A 22,193-nucleotide genomic window follows, 5' to 3' on the forward strand; every position below is an offset into this window, starting at 1 on the left:
ATGCCCCAGCAAGATTTTAAAAAGCACTGAGATAAGGGGGCAGTCTGCAGAGGCTTAGATACAAGGTAATCACAGAAGTAAAAAGTATATTAACAGTGTTGGTTATGCAAAACTGGGGAATGGGTAATAAAAGGGATTATCTCTCTTTTTACAAACTACAAAATTTCAAGTAGACTGTTCCTTTAACCCCTTAGTGACCACAGCACTTTTCAATTTTCTTACCGTTTGGGACCAGGGCTATTTTTACATTTCTGCAGTGTTTGTGTTTAGCTGTAATTTTCCTCTCACTCATTTACTGTACCCACACACATTATATACCGTTTTTCTCGCCATTAAATGGACTTTCCAAAGATACCATTATTTTTATCAGATCTTATAAATTACTATAAAAAAATTATAAAATATGATGAAAAATTGAAAAAACACACTTTTTCTAAATTTGACCCCCAAAATCTACCACCACCAAAAAACTCCTATGCTAAATAGTTTCTAAATTTTGTCCTGAGTTTAGAAATACCCAATGTTTACATGTTCTTTGCTTTTTTCCCCCCAAATTAGTGATAGTTACATTGTAACACTAAAATCTGTCAGGAGTCCCTGAATAACCCTTCACATGTGTATATATATTTTTTAGTAGGCAACCCGAAGTATTAATCTAGGCCCATTTTGGTATATTTCATGCCACCATTTCACCACCAAATGCGATCAAATAAAAAAAAAATCGTAAACTTTTTCACAAACTTTTTTTCACAAACTTTAGGTTTCTCACTGAAATTATTTACAAACAGCTTGTGCAATTATGGCACAAATGGTTGTAAATGCTTCTCTGGGATCCCCTTTGTTCAGAAATTGCAGACATTTATGGCTTTGGCATTACTTTTTGATAATTAGAAGGCCGCTAAATGCCTCTGCACACCACACTTGTATTATGCCCAGCAGTGAAGGGGTTAATTACATACCTTGTAGGATTAATTTTAGCTTTAGTGCAGAGATCAGCCTCCCACCTGACACATCCCACCCCCTGATCCCACCTTGACCCCTCTCTTCCCTCCCCCACCTCACAATAGTCACCACCATCTTAAGTACTGACAGAAAGTATGCCAGTACTAAAATAAAAGGCTTTTTTTTTTATATACTTTTTTATTTTTTATATATATAATGCTTAGTTGGATCTCCACTTAGCCCCCAACTTCTTTAATCCCCCCAAACAGCTCTCTAACCCTCCCCCTCTACCTATTTACCGCCATCTTGGGTACTGGCAGCTGGACCCTGTACTAAGTAGTGCTCGTGCATGTGCGCACTCCCACCCCCTTGTGCACTCCCGATGACCTTGCCGCACTGCCGCAACTGGATCCCAGCTGAGAGGAAGTGAACCAGCAATGGGCCATCCACCCCCCTCCCTCGTATCCCTCCCACGCCACCAACGATCGTCACCATCATTAGCCGGTGCAGAGAGAGTCCGCTCTGCATCGGTGTGCTTAATAAGGGTATTGCAGTGATGCCTCAATATTGAGGCATCACTGCAATACCCTGAAAGCGTCTGGAAGCGATCACGATTGCTTTCAGCGCTTGAAACCCCTGAGGACGTGCCAGGCACTTCCTTGGTCATTAACTGACACTTTTTGTAGGACGTGCCTTGCACGTCCTCGATTGTTAAAGTGTTACTAAACCCAATTTTTTTCTTTAATGATTCACATAGAGCATGCAATTTTAAGCAACTTTCTAATTTACTCCTATTATCATTTTTTCTTTGTTCTCTTGCTATCTTTATTTGAAAAAGCCAGAATGTAAAGCTTAAGAGCCGGCCCATTTTTGGTCATGATCCTGGGTTATGCTAAATGTAGCCACCAATAAGCAAGCACTATCCAGGGTGCTGTATCTAAAATGGGCTGGCTCCTAATCTTTACATTCCTGCTTTTTAAATAAAGATAGCAAGAGAACAAAGAAAATTGATAATAGAAGTTAATTAGAAAGTTGCTTAAAATTGTATGTGCAATCTGAATCATTAATGAAAAAAATTGGGTTTAGTATCCCTTTAAATATCATATAGCTAAGTTAGACTATTTGGGCATAAATACAGTAATGTGAAAAAGAAACCACACACACTTTGAATTCTATAGTTTTTTTATATTAGGACATAATAACATCATCTGGTCCTTAACAGTTCTTAAAATTAGGTAAAGACAACCTCAGATGAACAACCATGCATGACATATTACACTGTGTCATGATTTATTTAACAAAAATAAAGCCTAATTACCTCATTTTAAGACCTGCTAAGGACCAGATGATTGTTATTAAGTCCTGATACGTAAAACCATAGAATTCAAAGAGGGTGTACTTTCTTTTTCGCCTGACTGTAAATGTAATGTATTGAAAAAAGTACTAAAGCTTTTCATTGAATATCTTCTCAAATATTCCTTCTCAGCCCTTCTTGTGGAGCAGCCATGATACTGTTTCCCCTCAACCACAAAATTACTATATTTACTATTCTTACTTTTTTTTTTTTTTACAATCTTTTATTATAAATATTTTTACAGTGAGGGATACTATAACCTTACCCTAAAATCAGCCTCAGGCTCAATGTGTACTTACAAGCCCTCTGGGCTGAATAAACAAATACAGAACTATCAAAAAACACAACATAACTTTTATTGGATTTGAAGAATTGTATCTTCCATTTTCTTAACATTACTGGATAAAACAGATGACGAATGAATGATTGTATAACTAAATACATTTGTTCATTCACACTGCCTTTTGGTGTAAAAAAAGTGCAGGAAGGGGGGGGGGGTATATTGTTTGGTTTAGCATATACTTTGTTTATTATGATGCGCAGAGAGTCTGACCAGTCATATGCTTATCTACCCCTGTCTAATCCAGCCATAGTATTATTAATGATTGCCCACTCCTATGCCAACCTGTATATGGGTTGGTGGGAGCTATCCCACATCTTTTGACTTGGAAACCCCTTCTGAAACTTCATCTTTTATTATAAATGTTTTATAGACAATCTCATCTTAATATGGAATGGTCCACCTGAAATGGTTAAAAAATTTGTAGATTGGGTCAATGATGATGATTTCTCTAAAGAATTTACTTCTTATCATCAACACCAAATTGAATATCCTCATGTAGTCTTGAGAGGAATAGTGGATGAAAAATTGTAAACTAATGTATTCAGGAAACCAATAGCAGGCAACTCCTTGCTACACGCAAGGGGTTGCCATCCTAGACATGTATTTCATGGTGTTGAAAAGAGACAATTTCTTAGATTAAGGCGTAACTGTACAAACCAAAACGGTTTTGAAAAACAACAGACATAATGACTAAAAGGCTACTAGCACGAGGTTATTAGCCCCATGTTTTAAAAGGGCATCAAATCAAGTAGAAAATATGAATAGGAAGACTTTATTGAATGTAAACACTCCACAAAAAGAAAAATTCAGAGGTGTATTTTTATAACTGAATTCTCAGAACAGTATCATCAAGTCTGTGATATTGTGCTAAAAAATGTCAAATTATTGTCAGTAGATGACAGATTAGAGCATGTTGTAGAAAGTGGATGCAGGTTTACATACAGATAAAATTGTACTTTGAGTAATATTTTGGCCCCTTCATGTGTGTCCGTCTAAACCCATTACTATTTCAAATCCCTGACTAAGCTTTAAGGGTATGTATCGATGTTGTAATGCAAATTGTAAGGCATGCAAACATGTAGCACTTGGTAAGTATTTTTACTCTTTGGTCACAGGTGATAGATTAAGGAATGCTTCAATTGCACTGCCACATAAGTTATCTACCTTATCACATGTATTCACTGCAAAGTACAGTGTACAGGTCTAACAGCCAGAGAAGTCTGCTCACATATTTGTGAGCACTTAACAACAATTCACATTGGCACCCTTACCACATCTATTGTACAATACGTTGTGAGAAGACACAATAAAGATGTCTAGGTGGAAATGGTGTATCATAGAAAAAGTTAGGAATCCCAAAAGGGGTGGTGATAAATAGAAACTACTAGAGAAACAAGAAATGTATTTGATATTTATACTGAAAACAACGCTTTCCTAATGGCCTTAACTCAGCATATTATCTTATTAATTATTGGCAATAATAATAAAAAACAAACCTTTTCTATAATGATTCTCTTTAATAAAATTATACATATTTGTATTCACAAATAAGATATCGCATGGTGCCAATTATTAAAATCATTGTATCAAATGCTGCACACAAATTTATAGACATATATAATTTTTTTAATCATTTGGTGGACCATATCATACATGTGTATCATTGTTCAATGAAATGTGATACTTTCGGCTAGATTACTAGTTGTGCGTTAGGCTTAAAAAGCAGCATTAGCCGGTCCTAACGCTGCTTTTTAATGCCCGCTGGTATTACGAGTCCTGCAGGTACAGGTGTACCGCTCACTTTTTTGGCCAGACTTGGAAATACAGCAAATCCACTTACGTAAATTGCGTATCCTATGTTTTCAATGGGACTTGCATAGCGCCGGTATTATGAGTCTGACAAAAAGTGAGCGGTAGACCCTCTCCTGTCAAGACTGGTAGCGCAATTTTAAAGTCAGTAGTTAAGAATTTTACACTAAAACGCCGTAGCATAAAACTCTTAACTACTGTGCTAAAAAGTACACTAACACCCATAAACTACCTATTAACCCCTAAACCGAGGCCCTCCCGCATTGCAAACACTAATAAAAAATTTTTAACCCCTAATCTGCCGAACTCCTGCATCGTAAACACTAGTTAAATATTATTAACCCCTAATCTTCCATCCCTAACATCGCCGCCACCTACCTACATTTATTAACCACTAATCTGCAGCCCCCAACGTCGCCGCAACTATATTAAAGTTATTAACCCCTAAATCTAAATCTAACCCTAACCCTAACACCCCCTAACTTAAATATAATTTAAATAAATCTAAATAAATATAACTATCATTATCTAAATAATTCCTATTTAAAACTAAATACTTACCTGTAAAATAAACCCTAAGCTAGTTACAATATAACTAATAGTTTCATTGTATCTAGCTTAGGATTTATTTGTATTTTACAGGCAAATTTGTATTTATTTTAACTACGTAGAATAGTTATTAAATAGTTATTAACTATTTAATAACTTCCTAGTTAAAATAAATACAAAAGTAACTGTAAAATAAAACCTAACCTAAGTTACAATTACACCTAACACTACACTATAATTAAATTAATTCCCTAAATTAAATACAATTAAATACAATTAAATACAATTAAATAAAATTATCTAAAGTACAACCCCCCCACTAAATTACAGAAAATAATAAACAAATTACAAGATTTTTAAACTAATTACATCTAATCTAATCCCCCTAACAAAATAAAAAAGCCCCACCAAAATAAAAAATGCCCTACCCTACACTAAATTACAAATAGCCCTTAAAAGGGCCTTTTGCGGGGCATTGCCCCAAAGTAATCAGCTCTTTTACAAATCCCCCCCAACATTAAAACCCACCACCCACACAACCAACCCTACTCTAAAACCCACTCAATACCCCCTTAAAAAAAAAACTAACACTAACCCCTTGAAGATCACCTTACCGGGAGAAGTCTTCACCCATCCGGGCCGAAGTCCTCAACGAATCCGGCAGAACTGGTCCTCCAGACGGGCAGAAGTGGTCCTCCAGATGGGCAGAAGTCTTCATCCAGACGGCATCTTCTATCTTCATCCATCCAGCGCGGAGCGGGTCCATCTTCAAGAAATCCGACGCGGAGCATCCTCTTCATCCGACTGCTAAGACTGAATGAAGGTTCCATTAAATGACGTCATCCAAGATGGCGTCCCTTCAATTCCGATTGGCTGATAGAATTCCCCTTAGTGACCAGACCATTTTCAATTTTCTTACCGTTAAGGACCAGGACTGTTTTTACATTTCTGCGGTGTTTGTGTTTAGCTGTAATTATCCACTTACTCATTTACTGTACCCACACATATTATATACCGTTTTTCTCACCATTAAATGCACTTTCTAAAGATACCATTATTTTCATCATATCATATTATTTACTAAAAATCATAAAATATAATGTAAAAATTGAATTTTTTTTTCTAAATTTGACCCCCAAAATCTCTTACACACCTACAACCACCAAAAAACACCCATGCCAAATAGTTTCTAAATGTTGTCCTGAGTTTAGAAATACCCAATGTTTACATGTTCTTTGCTTTTTTGCAAGTTATAGGGGAATAAGTACAAGTAGCACTTTGCTATTTCTAAACCATTTTTTTTTTTCAAACAGCGATAGTTACATTGTAACACTGATATCTGTCAGAAATCCCTGAATAACCCTTCACATCTATATATATATTTTTTTGGTAGACAACCCAATGTATTGATCTAGGCCCATTTTGGTATATTTCATGCCACCATTTTGCCACCAAATGCAATCAAATAAAATAAATTGTTAACGTTTTCACAAACTTTAGGTTTCTCACTGAAATTATTTACAAACAGCTTGTGCAATTATGGCACAAATGGTTGTAAATGCTTCTCTGGGATTCCCTTTGTTCAGAAATAGCAGACATATATGGCTTTGGGATTGCTTTTTGGTAATTAGAAGGCCGCTAAATGCCGCTGCGCACCACACTTGTATTTTGCCCAGCTGTGAAGGGGTTAATTAGGTAGCTTGTAGGGTTAATTTTAGCTTTAGTGTAAATATCAGCTTCTCATCTGACACATCCCACCCCTGATCCCTCCCTAACCCCTCTCAAACAGCTCTCTTCCCTCCTCCACCCCCCAAAGGTCACCCCCATCTTAAGTACTGGTAGAAAGTCTGCCAGTATAAAAACAAAAGTTTTTTTTTTGTAAGTTTTTTTATATATATTTTCTGCAGGGTAGTATCCCCCCTTACCTCCCAACCTCCCTGTCCCCCCTCAAACAGATCTCTAACCCTCCCCCCTCAACCTATTAGCTTCCAGTTTCCTATATTTTTTTGGCTTATTATTTGTATATATTATATAAATTAACTTTTTTTCCGTAGTGTAGCTGCCCCCACTCATTCCCCTACCACCCTACCCCCTCTCAGATCATTTTACTAACTAATATATCCATCTACCACCTTCCCACTTACTATGCTTTTTCCGTAGTGCAAGCGGTCCCACCCTCTCCAGCCCACTCCCACCCGCTCCTGCCCATTCCTGCCCACTCCCGCCCCTCTGACGCCCCCTCACACCCCTCTCACATCCCCTCCTGCCCTCCTCCCACCTCCTACAGCGATATCCCTTCCAGGCCACTAACGATCTGCACCATCGCTGGCTGATGCAGAGAGGGCATCGCTGCATCACCATTAAAGCGGCTAGAAACTTCCAGCGCTTGAAACCCCAGAGGACGTGCCAGGCCCGTCCTTGGTCGTTAATGACCATTTTTTGTAGGACGTGCCAGGCACAGGGTCGGTCGTTAATGGGTTAAGTCATGAAATTTGACTCTTATTAGGAAACATCTTACTCCTCCTAAACAGATACAGCAATTAGTCTGTTCACTGCATGGACTACACTAAGGAGTCAGTCCAAAATAATACCTTCTGGCATGAAAACATGTAATGCCATGCTTCTGTAGGTACACATACTTTATTCCCTTCTTTGATTCTGTAAGCACTTCAGAAATACTTGTAAGATAAAAGATAAATATTCATTGCACCTGTCATGCAATGATACCAAGGGAAATGAAACCTGGTAGGATTCGGCAACTTGGAGACCAATAAACTCATCATGCCTAATAAAATAATCATCTTTTTAAGTGACAGATTTCATTAAAGATACTTGGTAGCCTTTGCTCATTAATGCATAAAACAATTATATAAATAGCAAGTGGTCTAGAGATACGTACTAATCTTTTAATTAGCTAGCTTCCAGCAAAGACTGCTCTAAAAACTCAGCATAGAATTCAATGGTGCATTTAATAGAGCTTGAACTCAAATTAAAATAATTATACTTTTGTAATTACTTAGGTGGAACAAACACCAAGACATAAAAGGAGTAATAAAATATAAAATGAGTAGCTAAAGAGCAATGACCATATCTAGGTGATATAAATTTGTAGGTTCTAATTTTATTTCCTTTTTTCATTCTAATTATCATGTATTGAGATCAATAGTCTTTGCGACCCTTTGATGTAGGAATATCAGTTTGTATGAATCATATATTATACAGTCTGACAGGACAGGCACATTAAATTAGAGTCCTAGATGATGCTAACCATGAAAGTTACTGTATTTTTGCACTGAACTGTATGACGGAAACTGTCGTCTTAAATTTTCTTTGTTTTTAGAAGCTGATATGTCAAAAGCAAAGCCATCTACTGTAGCACAGAAGCACAAAAAAGGTGAGTAGCATATATTAAAGTTTTCTTTGCTCATATTAATAATGTTAGATATAATTGTAAAGAGTTTGGATCTTTAAAACTACAAATATTTGGATTCTGCAATAACAAACCATACCTAGACTGGAGCGACAAACAGGAACACATCTCATTTGTTAGAATAGCTCCTATACATTACAAAACTGAAACGTATACTGTATATGATGTGTATTTCCATTCTACTAACGTATAACAGAGATAAAATGAATCGTTCTGACTCTTGTGCCAAACACTATAATTCAGTGTTACAAATAGTCAGCATTTTGTGGTCTTATATTGCATGAAAATATAACCTAGATGACAAAATAGAACAACAGGCCCATCAAGTCTACTTTCTATAAATTGTAAGTCTTATTAGTTTGTAGGATAGTATAAACTTATAAACTTATGTTTATACTGGGTAATAGTATGTGTATAAAAAAGGTTATTGTACAAACATTAATAGCCCCAGTAGATCTACTGTCAAGGCATATTGCACACACATTTTTAAAATGAAAAATTGTAACAAAGAATGTGTGATATTTATACTTTTAATGATATAAACGCTTTTTGTGTTTGGAAAGTTAACTGCGCACCAAAATGACAAATAATAATGCAAAGGTGCAATTTTAATAAAAGATGTGTGCTTGGTTTTGCTTTCATTTATTTTTTTTTTATTATTTTTTTTAAAGCAGGTTGCATTGTTAAGGAATTACAAAACAAAATAGGTTGCCATAGTGTTGCTCGCTCATGTGCTCACTCTTAAAAGGGTCAGGGGAATCAAAATCAAACATTTTTACTTTTTTTTTCATTTATTTTTATCGTGGCGACATAGAAAGTATCAAAAAGCCTTTCAACATAACAACAAAAAGGAAGACAGAAAAGGAAAATACAACAAAGTTGAACCATCATTGGGTAATCTAATGACTATTAATTGCAGTCCATGTTTGATGATTAGGAAAGTCTAGAGAGGTGAAATCCAAAGGCCCCAATTTATCAAAGTCCGCCAGACCTCGCTGAATGCGGAGAGCAATACGTTCTCCGTATTCAGCATTGCAGCAGCAGCTCACAAGAGCTGCTGGTGCAACACCGCCCCCTGCAGACTTGCGGCCAATGGGCCGCCAGCAGGGGGGTGTCAATCAACCCGATCGTACTCGATCGGGTTGAATTCCGGCGATGTCTGTCCGCCTGCTCAGAGCAGGTGGACAGGTTATGGAGCAGCGGTCTTTGTGACCGCTGCTTCATAACTGCTGTTTCTGGCGAGCCTGCAGGTTCGCCAGAAACAGGGGGCATCAAGCTCCGTACGGAGCTTGATAGATAGGCCCCAAAGTCTATTGCCACCCCTTGTACATGGGAAGCATATAAAGGAGGTGTACCCCACTTATCTCCAGCATAGCCAAGAAAGCAAAGAACAGATGGAAAAAAACTAAAATCATCCAGTAACTGCAATTTTACTCAAGATTGTTATTAAATAGTGATGACAATTCTCTTATGAGATTTCCATTATTTGCGGGTTGGTATTTGTGCTCTTTCACATATCTTGGAAAAAGTTTCTATGTGTTGTTGATTAATAATTGATTTTTTGAGCGAGTGTTGGAGTTTGTGGGTCTGTTGAATAGAAATATAGTGAGGTATAATGTATTTCAATAAAAATATGATTAAAAGACACTCCCACTATGGGGTAGATTATGAGCGTTAACTCCGCTAGACAGGAGCTTTTTGTGCACGCCGGGTAGTTTTCTCACAAGTACTAATACGACTTCAATAGAGCGTGAAAAGTGGATAAAAAGACTAACATCCTTACTTGTGCACAAACTTGACATAATATATTAATATTCACATTCCAATGTTCTTCACATAGCAGAATATGGTCTAACTATTCTTAAATACGGTACATATTTATTTTTATATATATATATATATATATATGAATGATGTTTTTTTGGTAAAATATATACAGTATGTTATACACAGAAAGCAGTGATTTATATTGGCTGCAGGATTTACTTTTTGCAGTGCGCCCTTTGCTTACTGCTAGCTATGCTCTATGGAGTGAATTGTCCCTTTCCAGCAAGCTCCATTACTTTCAATAGAAGACATCTTGCCACTCAGAGGGGGCTGTCCCTTTTTTATGATAATTCTACTATGACAGTCCCTGTGAGTGTCAGTGAGAAAAAACACATCTGATCTGATGAAGTTTAGATCATCGGGCCCTGTATGAAGATAGGAGAGAATTGTGTGAAATACAGAATATGTTTCATCAAAAGTATTAAGATGCCTGAATTTGAGTCTTCAGTTGTTGATAACATAACGAAGAGTTAAAAAAGGAATCTGCTAAGGATTCTATAGACAAACTTTTTTAAATGTGTTCCTGTAAAGACAAATAAGAAACTAGAGATTCATGAAAAGAGATGTTAATTTAGAGGGTATTGAGGAAAGACCTGGAGTATTGTGTGGGAATCAACATCAAGAACACAAAACTTTCAGAAATTATCTAGTGAAATTTAGGTTTTGGGTGGAATAAGAGAATATGGAAGACAACAACAGGATTTATTATTTACTAGTCCTAAAGCCTGTGTAAACGGGCCAATTTTTTAAGTACCGTGGTTCCAACCCTTGCTCCTTCTCTCTCCCGCCTCTCTTTTGCGCTCTCTCTCCCCCCTCTCTTTTGAGCTCTCTCCCCCTTATTTTGCGCTCTCTCCCCCCCCTTATTTTGCGCTCTCTCTCCCCTCTTGTGCTCTCTCTCTCCCCCTCTTTTGCTCTCTCCCCCCTCTTTTGCTCTCTTTCTCTCCCCTATTTTGCTGACTCTCCCCTCTTTTCTTCGCTCTCTCTTTCTCTTCCCTTTTCTGCTCTCTCCCCTATTTTGCTCTCTCTCTCCCCTATTTTGCTCTCTCTCCCCCCTATTTTACTCTCTCTCTCCCCTCTTTTGCTCTCTCTTTCCACCTCTCTTTTGCTCTCTCTCCCCCTCTCTTTTGCTCTTTCTCCCTTTCTTTTGCTCTCTCTCCCCCTCTCTTTTGCTCTCTCTCCCCCTCTCTTTTTGCGCTCTCTCCCCCTCTCTTTTGCGCTCTCTCTCCCTGTCTTTTGCACTCTCTCCCCCTCTCTTTTGCGCTCTCTTCCCCTCTCTTTTATGCTCTCTCCCCCCTCTCTTTTGAGCTCTCTCTCCTCCTCTCTTTTGAGCTCTCTCTCCCCCCTCTCTTTTGAGCTCTCTCTCCCCCACTTTTGTGCTGTCTCTCTCCCCTCTTTTGCGCTCTCTCTCCCCTCTTTTTTGCTCTCTCTCTCTCTTCCCCCTCTTTTGCTCGCTTTCTCTCTTTCCCTCCTCTCTTTTGGTCTCTCCCACCTCTCTCCTGCCGGCCACGCCCCTCCCGCACGCTCCCGCAAGACCACGCCCCCTAACCACACACGCTGGCAACGGCATGCCCGACCACGCCCCCATTACGGCACCTCCGGCCACGCCCCCATTACGACACACCCGACCACACCCCTAACAGGCAGCTTCCGCAGTGCGCACTACTCTGCTGCTCAAGGCCAGGTATGTTTGTCCTCTGCAGTCTCTACTGCGCATGACTGCATCTGACAAACATACCTGGCCTTTTATTATATAGGATTTGGGTGCTCCAGTCATTGATTCGCTGGAAGAATGTTGCATCCTCATTAAAGGAATAGGAAAGTCAAAATTAAACTTGCTTGATTCAGATGGAGCATGTCATTTTAAGACACTTTTAAATTCACTTCTATTTTCAAACTTGCTTTGTTCTCTTTGTATCCCTTGTTGAAAACAAATATGCACATATCCTACAGTAGTGGGAGCTAGTTGCTGATTGGTGCATGCACACATTTGTCTCTTGTGATTGGCTAACTAGGTGTGTTCAGCTAGCTGCCAGTAGTGCATTGCTGCTCCTTCAGCAATGGGTAACAAGGGAATGGAGCAAATTTGATAATAGAAGTAAATTGAAAAGTTGTTTAAAATTGTTCTATCCAAATCATGAAAGAAAATGATGGGGTTTCCTGTCCCTTTAAGTTGGGTACTCTAAATTATAGATGCAGTGTAAAATGAGTCAAGTTATTTCTCTTCTACTATCAAATGTAGCTCTTTATCTTGGAATCCTTTGTTGAAACATAACTCTTCCCTTGGAGCACAAAGAGGTGGGCTCAGAAGCATGCACGTGTCTTGAGCAATCATGACAGTTTAATTTTGACTTTATTGACCCTGTACGTTTATTTCCTCTGTGGCTGTAGCCACCTGGACCTGCCACCATTCACTTTAATGGCTCAGATAATACAGCCTGTAGTGGTACAGTTCAAAATCACAACATTTTCAGTACCAGTTTAAGTTTCTAAATGTAAAAAGTGTGTAGATCAAATGGTCCTATTAAGTTTTATGTAAATGTCACATATTTTTATTTTCTAAAATGCTTTTTAGTTAGATCTTTATTAAGTTCAGCATGTATTACCATTTCAAAAAAACACTATTTTGTTATTTGTAAAGTGGATTTTTACCTATAGGAACAAAAGTGATTTTATAGAAGATACCTGTTCCAAAAAAAAAATTCAGAGAATGCCTTTTTTAGTGTGTTTATTAGCCCATCTGGGAGTGTTTTTGTAATAATGTATAGTTTTGCTTATTTTTAATAAAATTGTGCTGATTTTCAGACTCCTAACCAAGCTCTAAAGTATCAGATGTAGACCCAGGTCTACAGACTCCTGCTGCTCTTGTTTGTATAATCTGTTTTTCATATGTTGGGGGTAGGGGGTAGTGTCTGCTCTTCCTGATTTCTCAGCCCCTTTCACTGGGTGCACCAACCTAACCTCATCAACTGTGCTAAACTGGGAACTTCTAAGAAAGTTTTCAAAAGGTTTTATACTGGATTTTTAGAGCAGGATCTGTGCCAGGGACAGAACTACAGGGGGTACAGAGGTCAAATTTGCGACTGGGCCCCTGAGGGTAAACGTTGACCTGCCACTGTCTGCACTGATATCATGTGAGTGTGACATGATGCTTCACTAGTGTCTCTGACTACAGGGGTTAGTGTTTCTGTTTTACCCATTGGTGTTTATATGTGTGTGCTTGTATGTATATGACTGTGTGTGTATTTATACATGTATGTGTGTGTGTGTGTATGTATGTCTGTGGAACCAGCAAATTACAGACCTTGTTACTACAGCATGGGGGACGGGGGGTAAACAGTGTCACTATACCGTACCACTATATACCGTACGGGGGGGCTGGACCATGTCAGACTACTGTGGTCACTTTATAAAATACTGGGGCAGGTAGGGTCAGACCAGCGATCTCACTGGAAGATTACAGACTGTGTCACTAACTCACTATATACAGCAGTGTTTTTCAACCAGTGTGCCATGGCACACTATTGTGCCGTGAGAGATCCTCAGGTGTGCCACGGCAGACTGACAACAGTGTGACATTTTTTAAACTTTGCTTGTTTTTTACTCCCAGTGCAGGGGTAGTTTGTAGGAGGCATGGCATAACAGCACAATACATACAGTATGTGTGTGTGTGTATGTGTATATATATGCTGTATTAGGCTACAATGTGTGATTTATTTTAAATTTTGGGATGGTGGTGTGCCACGGGCTTATCTGTGTGATGAGCAGTTTAGCAAATGTGTACACTGAAATACAAATGAACGGTAGAACATTCTGTTAAGGAAGTTTTAACCATAGCAAAAATATCAAACTGAACATTTTTCCATATTTAATCTATAGATTGTATTATGATACGTACGTTTTTGAAGTGTGTAAAGTTCTTTGAATTGTAAGCATAATTCTAAAACTTTTCAAAGCAAAATCATTATTCACAGCCATCAAATTACTTTTTTAATATTGTTTTTTCTATGATTTCATTAAAATACTAAAGTAATATGCAAATTTGTAAAAAAAAAAAAAAGGTAAATAAATAATAATTAAATAAATAACAAAATATGCAATATAATGTCCCAAATGACTTTTATAAAGAACAAAAATAAACAAGAAAAACAAAAGTTAAAGTAAATTGAGCGCAAACAGACTGCTATGTCATATCTAGCCATATGTATTTCAAACGGCAATACTTTTTTTTACACAAATTGCATGTTTTGTCTTTTTAAATAAATATTTAACCCCTTAGTGGCCATAGCACTTTTCCATTTGTTGACCGTTTTGGACCAGGGCTATTTTTACCTTTCTGCAGTGTTTGTGTTTAGCTGTAATTTTCCTCTTACTCATTTACTGTACCCACACATATTATATACCGTTTTTTTCGCCATTAAATGGACTATCTAAAGATACCATTATTTTCATCATATCGTATAACTTACTATAAAAAAATTATAAAATATGAAAAATGAAGAAAAAAAAACACTTTTTCTAACTTTGACCCCCAAAATCTGTTACACATCTACAACCACCAAAATACCCAATGTTTACATGCTCTTTGCTTTTTTTTTGCAAGTTATAGGGCAATAAGTACAAGTAGCACTTTGCTATTTCCCAATTTTTTTTTTCAAAATTAGCAATAGTTACATAGAAACACTGATATCTGTCATGAATGCCTGAATAACCCTTGACATGTAAATATATATATATATATATATATATATATATTTATATTTATTTTTTTTAGTAGAAAACCCAAAGTGTTGATCTAGGCCCATTTTGGTATATTTCATGCCTATTCACTGCCAAATGTGATCAAATAAAAAATAAAATGTAAATTTTTTCACAAACTTTAGGTTTCTGACTGAAATTATTTGCAAACAGCTTTTGCAATTATAGCACAAATGGTTCTCTGGGATCCCCTTTATTCAGAAATAGCAGACATATATGGCTTTGGCGTTGCTTTTTGGTAATTAGAAGGCCACTAAATGCTGCTGCGCACCACACTTGTATTATGCCCAGCAGTAAAGGGGTTAATTAGGGAGCTTGTAGGGTTAATTGTAGCTTTAGTGTAGTGTAGTGTAGTGTAGTAGACAACCAAAAGTGTTGATCTAGGCCCATTTTGGTATATTTCATGCCACCATTTCACCGCCAAATGCGATTAAATAAAACAAAACATAAACTTTTTCACAATTTTAGGTTTCTCACTGAAATTATTTACAAACAGTTAGTGCAATCATGGTACAAATGCTTCTCTGGGATCCCTTTTGTTCAGAAATAGCTGACATATATGGCTTTGGCATTGCTTTTTGGTAATTAGAAGGTCACTAAATGCTGCTGCGCACCACACTTGTATTATGCCCACCAGTGAAGGGGTTAATTAGTTAGCTTGTAGGGGACTTTGTAGGGTTCATTTTAGCTTTAGTGTAGAGATCAGCCTCCCACCTGACACATCCCACCCTCTGATGCCTCCCAAACAGCTCTCTTCCCTCCCCCACACCGCAATTGTCCCCGCCATCTTAAAGGGACACTGAACCCAAATTTTTTCTTTTGTGATTCAGATAGAGCATGAAATTTAAAGCAACTTTCTAATTTACTCCTATTATCATATTTTCTTCATTCTCTTGGTATCTTTATTTTTTAATGTAAAAAAGTGTGCCACGGCAAAAAAAAGGTTAAAAATCACTGATCTATCACACTAATGATAGTGAAGTCCATATGAATGATAAATTAGTATATATGTGCATATATACAACTATATTTCAACCATGGCTAATATGCTTTCTTACTTGCTAGTCACTGATAAATATTCTGTTATATAAAAGCTCTTTCTAAATTAAATGCCCATGCCCGTTTAATGTATTGGCATTACTTATATTGTACGCTATCTAGGGAGTAGGGTTCTGTAATCTTTCTATCCCAGTCATCCCTGTATTATCTTTATTTTTGTGTACCGCTGTTAATATATTGATGCATTACAAATAAAAAAAAAATAGATAGGACTGGAATATTAAACTGAAAAATATTGTTTAAAAGAGACAGTCTGCCGGAAAAATGTTTGTATTTAAAAAGACAGATAATGCCTTTATTACCCACTGCCCAGAATTGCATAACCAACACTGTTATAGTAATATATTTTTTTACCTCTGTGATTACCTTTTATCTAAACCACTGCAGACTGCGCCTTTATCTCAGTGCTTTTTTCAAACTTGCATTTTAGCCAATTAGTGCTGACTCATAAATAACTCCACGGGAGTAAGCACACTGTTATCTATATGAGACACATGAATTAACACTGTCTAGCCGTGGAGCTAAATGTTCTGTTTCCATCTACATATAAATGTAAACATTAAGGGCCAGATTACAAGTGGAGAACAAATGTTTACGCGAGAGCGATAAGGGGTTTATTGCATGTTTTTGTGCTCATCGGGTTTATCACTCATATTAAAAGTTTAAAGTAAACACAACTGATTGTGTGCAATTCAAGTTAACATTCGTCTGGTTAGCGTGTCCTCTGTGGTTAAGTTTCACAAAACAAAAAAGTGTTGCAAAACACATCAAAAATACATTACAATGTACAGTTACACTCATAATAACACCATCTTATAAAAATTATTTAAAAAAATATTGCACAACAGAGATACATTCATTTACATCTATATAAGTGCATGAAAACATATAAAAACATATTTATGCAATAATCGTATATAATAGTGTTATACTTTGTATTTACTGTAAATATTTCCAATTCTAATGTTCTGTACATAGCAGATTATGTTCTAAGTATTTCTAAATAGATATTCCTATATATATATATATATATATATATATATATATTTATATATCTATACCTATATATAATCATATATAAATTTATATGTATAGGTACAGATATATATTATACCAAAAACATATTTATATATATATATATATATATATATATATATATATATATATATATATATATATAGGAATATCTATTTAGAAATACTTATAACATATTCTGCTATGTACAGAACATTAGAATGGGAAATATTTACAGTAAATACAAAGTATAACAATGTGTGTGTGTGTGTGTGTGTTAATGAATAAATAGAACATATTATTCTATGTGGAGAACATTGGAATGTGAAATAGTAATATTTTCATTTCGGCTAGCGCATATTAGAATATGCGATCGTGTTGGCGCGCTGTAGGGTGTTTTTCCCACTTTTTTTGCCCCATTGACTTCTATAGGGGAATAGGTTATTGCACGTGTGATAACCTAAATTTTATAAAAGAAGTAAATTGCAAAGTTGTTTAAAACCACATGCTCTATCTGAGCCATGAACATTTAATTTTGAATATCCCTTTCTTAAAGGGACAGTCTACACCAGAATTGTTATTGTTTTAAAAGATAGATAATCCCTTTATTACCCATTCCCCACTTTCGCATAACCAACACAGTTATATTAATATACTTTTAACCTCTCTGATTATCTTGTATCTAAGCCTCTGCAAACTGCCCCTTTATTTCAGTTCTTTTGACAGACTTGAAGTTTAGCCAATCAGTGCCTGCTCCCAGATAACGTCACGTGCATGAGCACAGTGTTATCTATATAAAAAAACACATATTATTTTAAATGTAAGAATGTAAGTTTAGATGCTGTCCCATTTTTGGTGAACAACCTGGGTTGTCCTTGCTGATTGGTGGATAAATTCATCCACCAATAAAAAGTGCTGTCCACAGGTCTGAACCAAAAAAACTTTAGATGCCTTCTTTTTCAAATAAAGATAGCACGAGAACAAAGACAAATTGATAATAGGAGTAAATTAGAAAGTTGCTTAAAATTGCATGCTCTGATTCCCAAGGAAAAAAAATTGGGTTCAGTGTCCCTTTAAGTACCACAGTGATGGAGCCTCCAACCTCCCTGATTTCCCCCAAACAGCAATCTAAGAGATCACGATTGCTTCCATCGCTTGAAACCCTAGAGGACGTGGTCACTAACTGACACCCCATCCTCAGTCGTTAAGGGGTTAAAGGGACAGTGTACACCAAATTTTTACATAACTGCATGTAATAGACACTTCTATAAAATGATGCACAGATCAGAGGTGTAACTAGAAACCACAGGGCCCAGGTGCTAGAATCTAAGAAGGGCCCCGCACCTCCCTATCCCCCCTCCAAAAAAAATGTTAATTTAATACTATTTTTTTTTTTCTTTTTACATTTAACACATTTTTTTTTTTTAATCAGATTATATGTCTGCAAAAGGAGGTACCCTGTGCCCACAGTCTGTGAGATGGTCTGACCCCCTATTACTGTATATAGTGACACTGTTTAACCCACCAGTACTGTATATCAGTGATTTTTAACCTTTTTTTTGCCAGTAACACATAACAGGAACTGAGAATCCATGCCTAAAGTACAATGTGTGTGAAAAATAACACAAAAAAATGACTACCCAAAAGTTTGACAAAGACTGGTGGTTAAATAAGTTCATGGAAAGTGTGAAAATACCAGCATTTCAAATACCCTAGGGGGTCTACTTCTCAAAAATATATGGTTTTATGGGGGTAAATTCTATTGGCCAGCTTCAGAAATGTCCCAAATAGGACATGGGTGCATGATGACCGATGTGAAAATTCCAAGTTGAAAAACTGGAATGCGCTTCCTAAAATTAAGGCCTTTTAGCCCCCAGAGAACCCGACACACCTATACATGGGTGGTATCACTGTACTTAGGAGATGTTGTTGAACACATATTGAGGTGTTTTTTGGCAGTAACACATAACAGGAACTGAGAATCCATGCCTAAAGTACAATGTGTGTGAAAAATAACACAAAATAATGACTACCCAAAAGTTTGACAAAGACTGGTGGTTGAATTAGTGCATGGAAAGTGTTAAAATACAAGCATTTGAAATACCCTAGGGTGTCTACTTTTCAAAAATATATGGTTTGATGGGGGTAAATTCCATTGACCAGCTTCAGAAATGTCCCAAATAGGACATGGGTGCATGATGACCGATGTGAAAATTCCAAGTTGAAAAACTGGAATGCGCTTCCTAAAATTAAGGCCTTTTAGCCCCCAGAGAACCCGACACACCTATACATGGGTGGTATCACTGTACTCAGGAGATGTTGTTGAACACATATTGAGGGTTTTTTTGGTAGTAACACATAACAGGAACTGAGAATCCATGCCTAAAGTACAATGTGTGTGGTTAAATAAGTTCATAGAAAGTGTGAAAATACCAGCATTTCAAATACCCTAGGGGGTCTACTTCTCAAAAATATATGGTTTTATGGAGGTAAATTCCATTGGCCAGCTTCAGAAATGTCCCAAATAGGACATGGGTGCATGATGACCGATGTGAAAATTCCAAGTTGAAAAACTGGAATGCGCTTCCTAAAATTAAGGCCTTTTAGCCCCCAGAGAACCCGACACACCTATACATGGGTGGTATCACTGTACTCAGGAGATGTTGTTGAACACATATTGAGGTGTTTTTTGGCAGTAACACATAACAGGAACTGAGAATCCATGCCTAAAGTACAATGTGTGTGAAAAATAACACAAAATAATGACTACCCAAAAGTTTGACAAAGACTGGTGGTTGAATTAGTGCATGGAAAGTGTTAAAATACAAGCATTTGAAATACCCTAGGGTGTCTACTTTTCAAAAATATATGGTTTGATGGGGGTAAATTCCATTGACCAGCTTCAGAAATGTCCCAAATAGGACATGGGTGCATGATGACCGATGTGAAAATTCCAAGTTGAAAAACTGGAATGCGCTCCCTAAAAATAAGAGCTTTTAGCCCCCCGAGAACCCGACACACCTATACATGGGTGGTATCACTGTACCCAGGAGATGCTGCTGAAGACATATGAGGGTGTTATTTGGCAGTAACCCTTAATATTATCAGTAAATGTATTCTTAAATTGCTATTTTGTCAAAAAATCAAATTATTCCCCCCCCCCCCCAAACTTTGGCATGGATTGGTGGTAAAATGGTTGCATGAAAAAAGTCAAAATACCCCAAGTTTAATACCTTAGGTTGTCTTCTTTTAAAAAATATATACATTTGAAGGGTTATTCAGGGATTCATGACAGATATTGGTGTTACAATGTAACTATCGCCAATTTTGAAAAAACATGGTTTTGAAATAGCAAAGTGCTACTTGTACTTATTGCCCTATAACTTGCAAAAAAAAGCAAAGAGCATGTAAACATTGGGTATTTTGGTGGTTGTAGATGTGTAACAGATTTTGGGGGTCAAAGTTAGAAAAAGTGTTTTTTTTTCTTCATTTTTCATATTTTATAATTTTTTTATAGTAAGTTATACGATATGATGAAAATAATGGTATCTTTAGATAGTCCATTTAATGGCGAGAAAAACGGTATATAATATGTGTGGGTACAGTAAATGAGTAAGAGGAAAATTACAGCTAAACACAAACACTGCAGAAAGGTAAAAATAGCCCTGGTCCAAAACGGTCAACAAATGGAAAAGTGCTATGGCCACTAAGGGGTTAAATATTTATTTAAAAAGACAAAACATGCAATTTGTGTAAAAAAAAGTATTGCCGTTTGAAATACATATGGCTAGATATGACATAGCAGTCTGTTTGCGCTCAATTTACTTTAACTTTTGTTTTTCTTGTTTATTTTTGTTCTTTATAAAAGTCATTTGGGACATTATATTGCATATTTTGTTATTTATTTAATTATTATTTATTTACCTTTTTTTTTTTTACAAATTTGCATATTACTTTAGTATTTTAATGAAATCATAGAAAAAACAATATTAAAAAAGTAATTTGATGGCTGTGAATAATGATTTTGCTTTGAAAAGTTTTAGAATTATGCTTACAATTCAAAGAACTTTACACACTTCAAAAACGTACGTATCATAATACAATCTATAGATTAAATATGGAAAAATGTTCAGTTTGATATTTTTGCTATGGTTAAAACTTCCTTAACAGAATGTTCTACCGTTCATTTGTATTTCAGTGTACACATTTGCTAAACTGCTCATCACACAGATAAGCAATAATATGCCGTTTAGTGACTGAAATATTTTTTAGTTTAGTTTTAATTTCAAAGAATTGAAGTTCAAACTAAAACATGTTATGAAATGTTCCTGAACCTTTCTAATTTACTTATGACTTATATTATAAGCGTGCATTAAAGGGATACTGAACACTGTGTCACTATATTTCCGTTGTCTTGCTATAGAAAAACATTTCAGCCTTAGGTAAGCATTATAAAAACAAACTGACAATTTGATTGTTGTAATTTGTTAATAGCCAAACTCTTCCTAACACTTGTTTTATTTACAGAAACCAATGTATTCTTATTGAATGAACAACAGTAGCCACTGTAAATATGAGAGCAAAACCAAATTGTTTTGTAGTTTGTTAGTTAATCATTCCTGCTTACGCCAATAAGGAACAGTTTTGTAGCAGGGTTATGCTTGTGAAGTCTTCAGTGGGCATTTCCAGTTCAGAAAATTAGAAAACTAACAATTTTCTGAGCTAAATTATAAAATAATTAATGTCTATTGTAAAGTTGTTTAGTAGCTAATAATTAGGCATTTTATATTGAAATCCCAATGTTTTTACTATCACTTTATTTTTTTATTCTAGAAACTGATATACCCAGAGTCAAGCCCTCAGCTGTTTCAATAAAAGAAGGTAAGAATGCCATTCACTGTAGCTAACTGTGTAATGATTAGAGATACTGAATGCATCTTTATTTTTATGAATACTGTAAGAATAATATAGAGCACAGATACTATACATAATATACAGCAAAGCTTCAAATGCAAAGACCACTGCAAAGTTTCAGTTTAATTGTATGTTCATTTACATTTCAATTTGAATGATTTTATTCTGTTTTCTAGTGTACAATACATTCTGCTATA

General features: G+C 36.3%; 1 protein-coding gene across 50 annotated transcripts in view; it reads left to right on the forward strand.

Annotated features, from left to right (window-relative positions):
- Positions 1-22,193, forward strand: part of TRDN (triadin) — a 950,114-nt gene that overhangs the window by 490,225 nt on the left and 437,696 nt on the right. For all 50 annotated transcript variants that reach the window (XM_053710723.1, XM_053710722.1, XM_053710726.1 and 47 more), the window contains exons 24-25: positions 8,338-8,391; positions 21,916-21,963. In XM_053710723.1, the coding sequence (XP_053566698.1) occupies positions 8,338-8,391; positions 21,916-21,963 (102 nt within the window). The remainder of the gene's footprint in view (positions 1-8,337; positions 8,392-21,915; positions 21,964-22,193) is intronic.

This window comes from Bombina bombina, chromosome 4 (assembly GCF_027579735.1).
Source record: "Bombina bombina isolate aBomBom1 chromosome 4, aBomBom1.pri, whole genome shotgun sequence".
Lineage (NCBI taxonomy): Eukaryota > Metazoa > Chordata > Amphibia > Anura > Bombinatoridae > Bombina > Bombina bombina.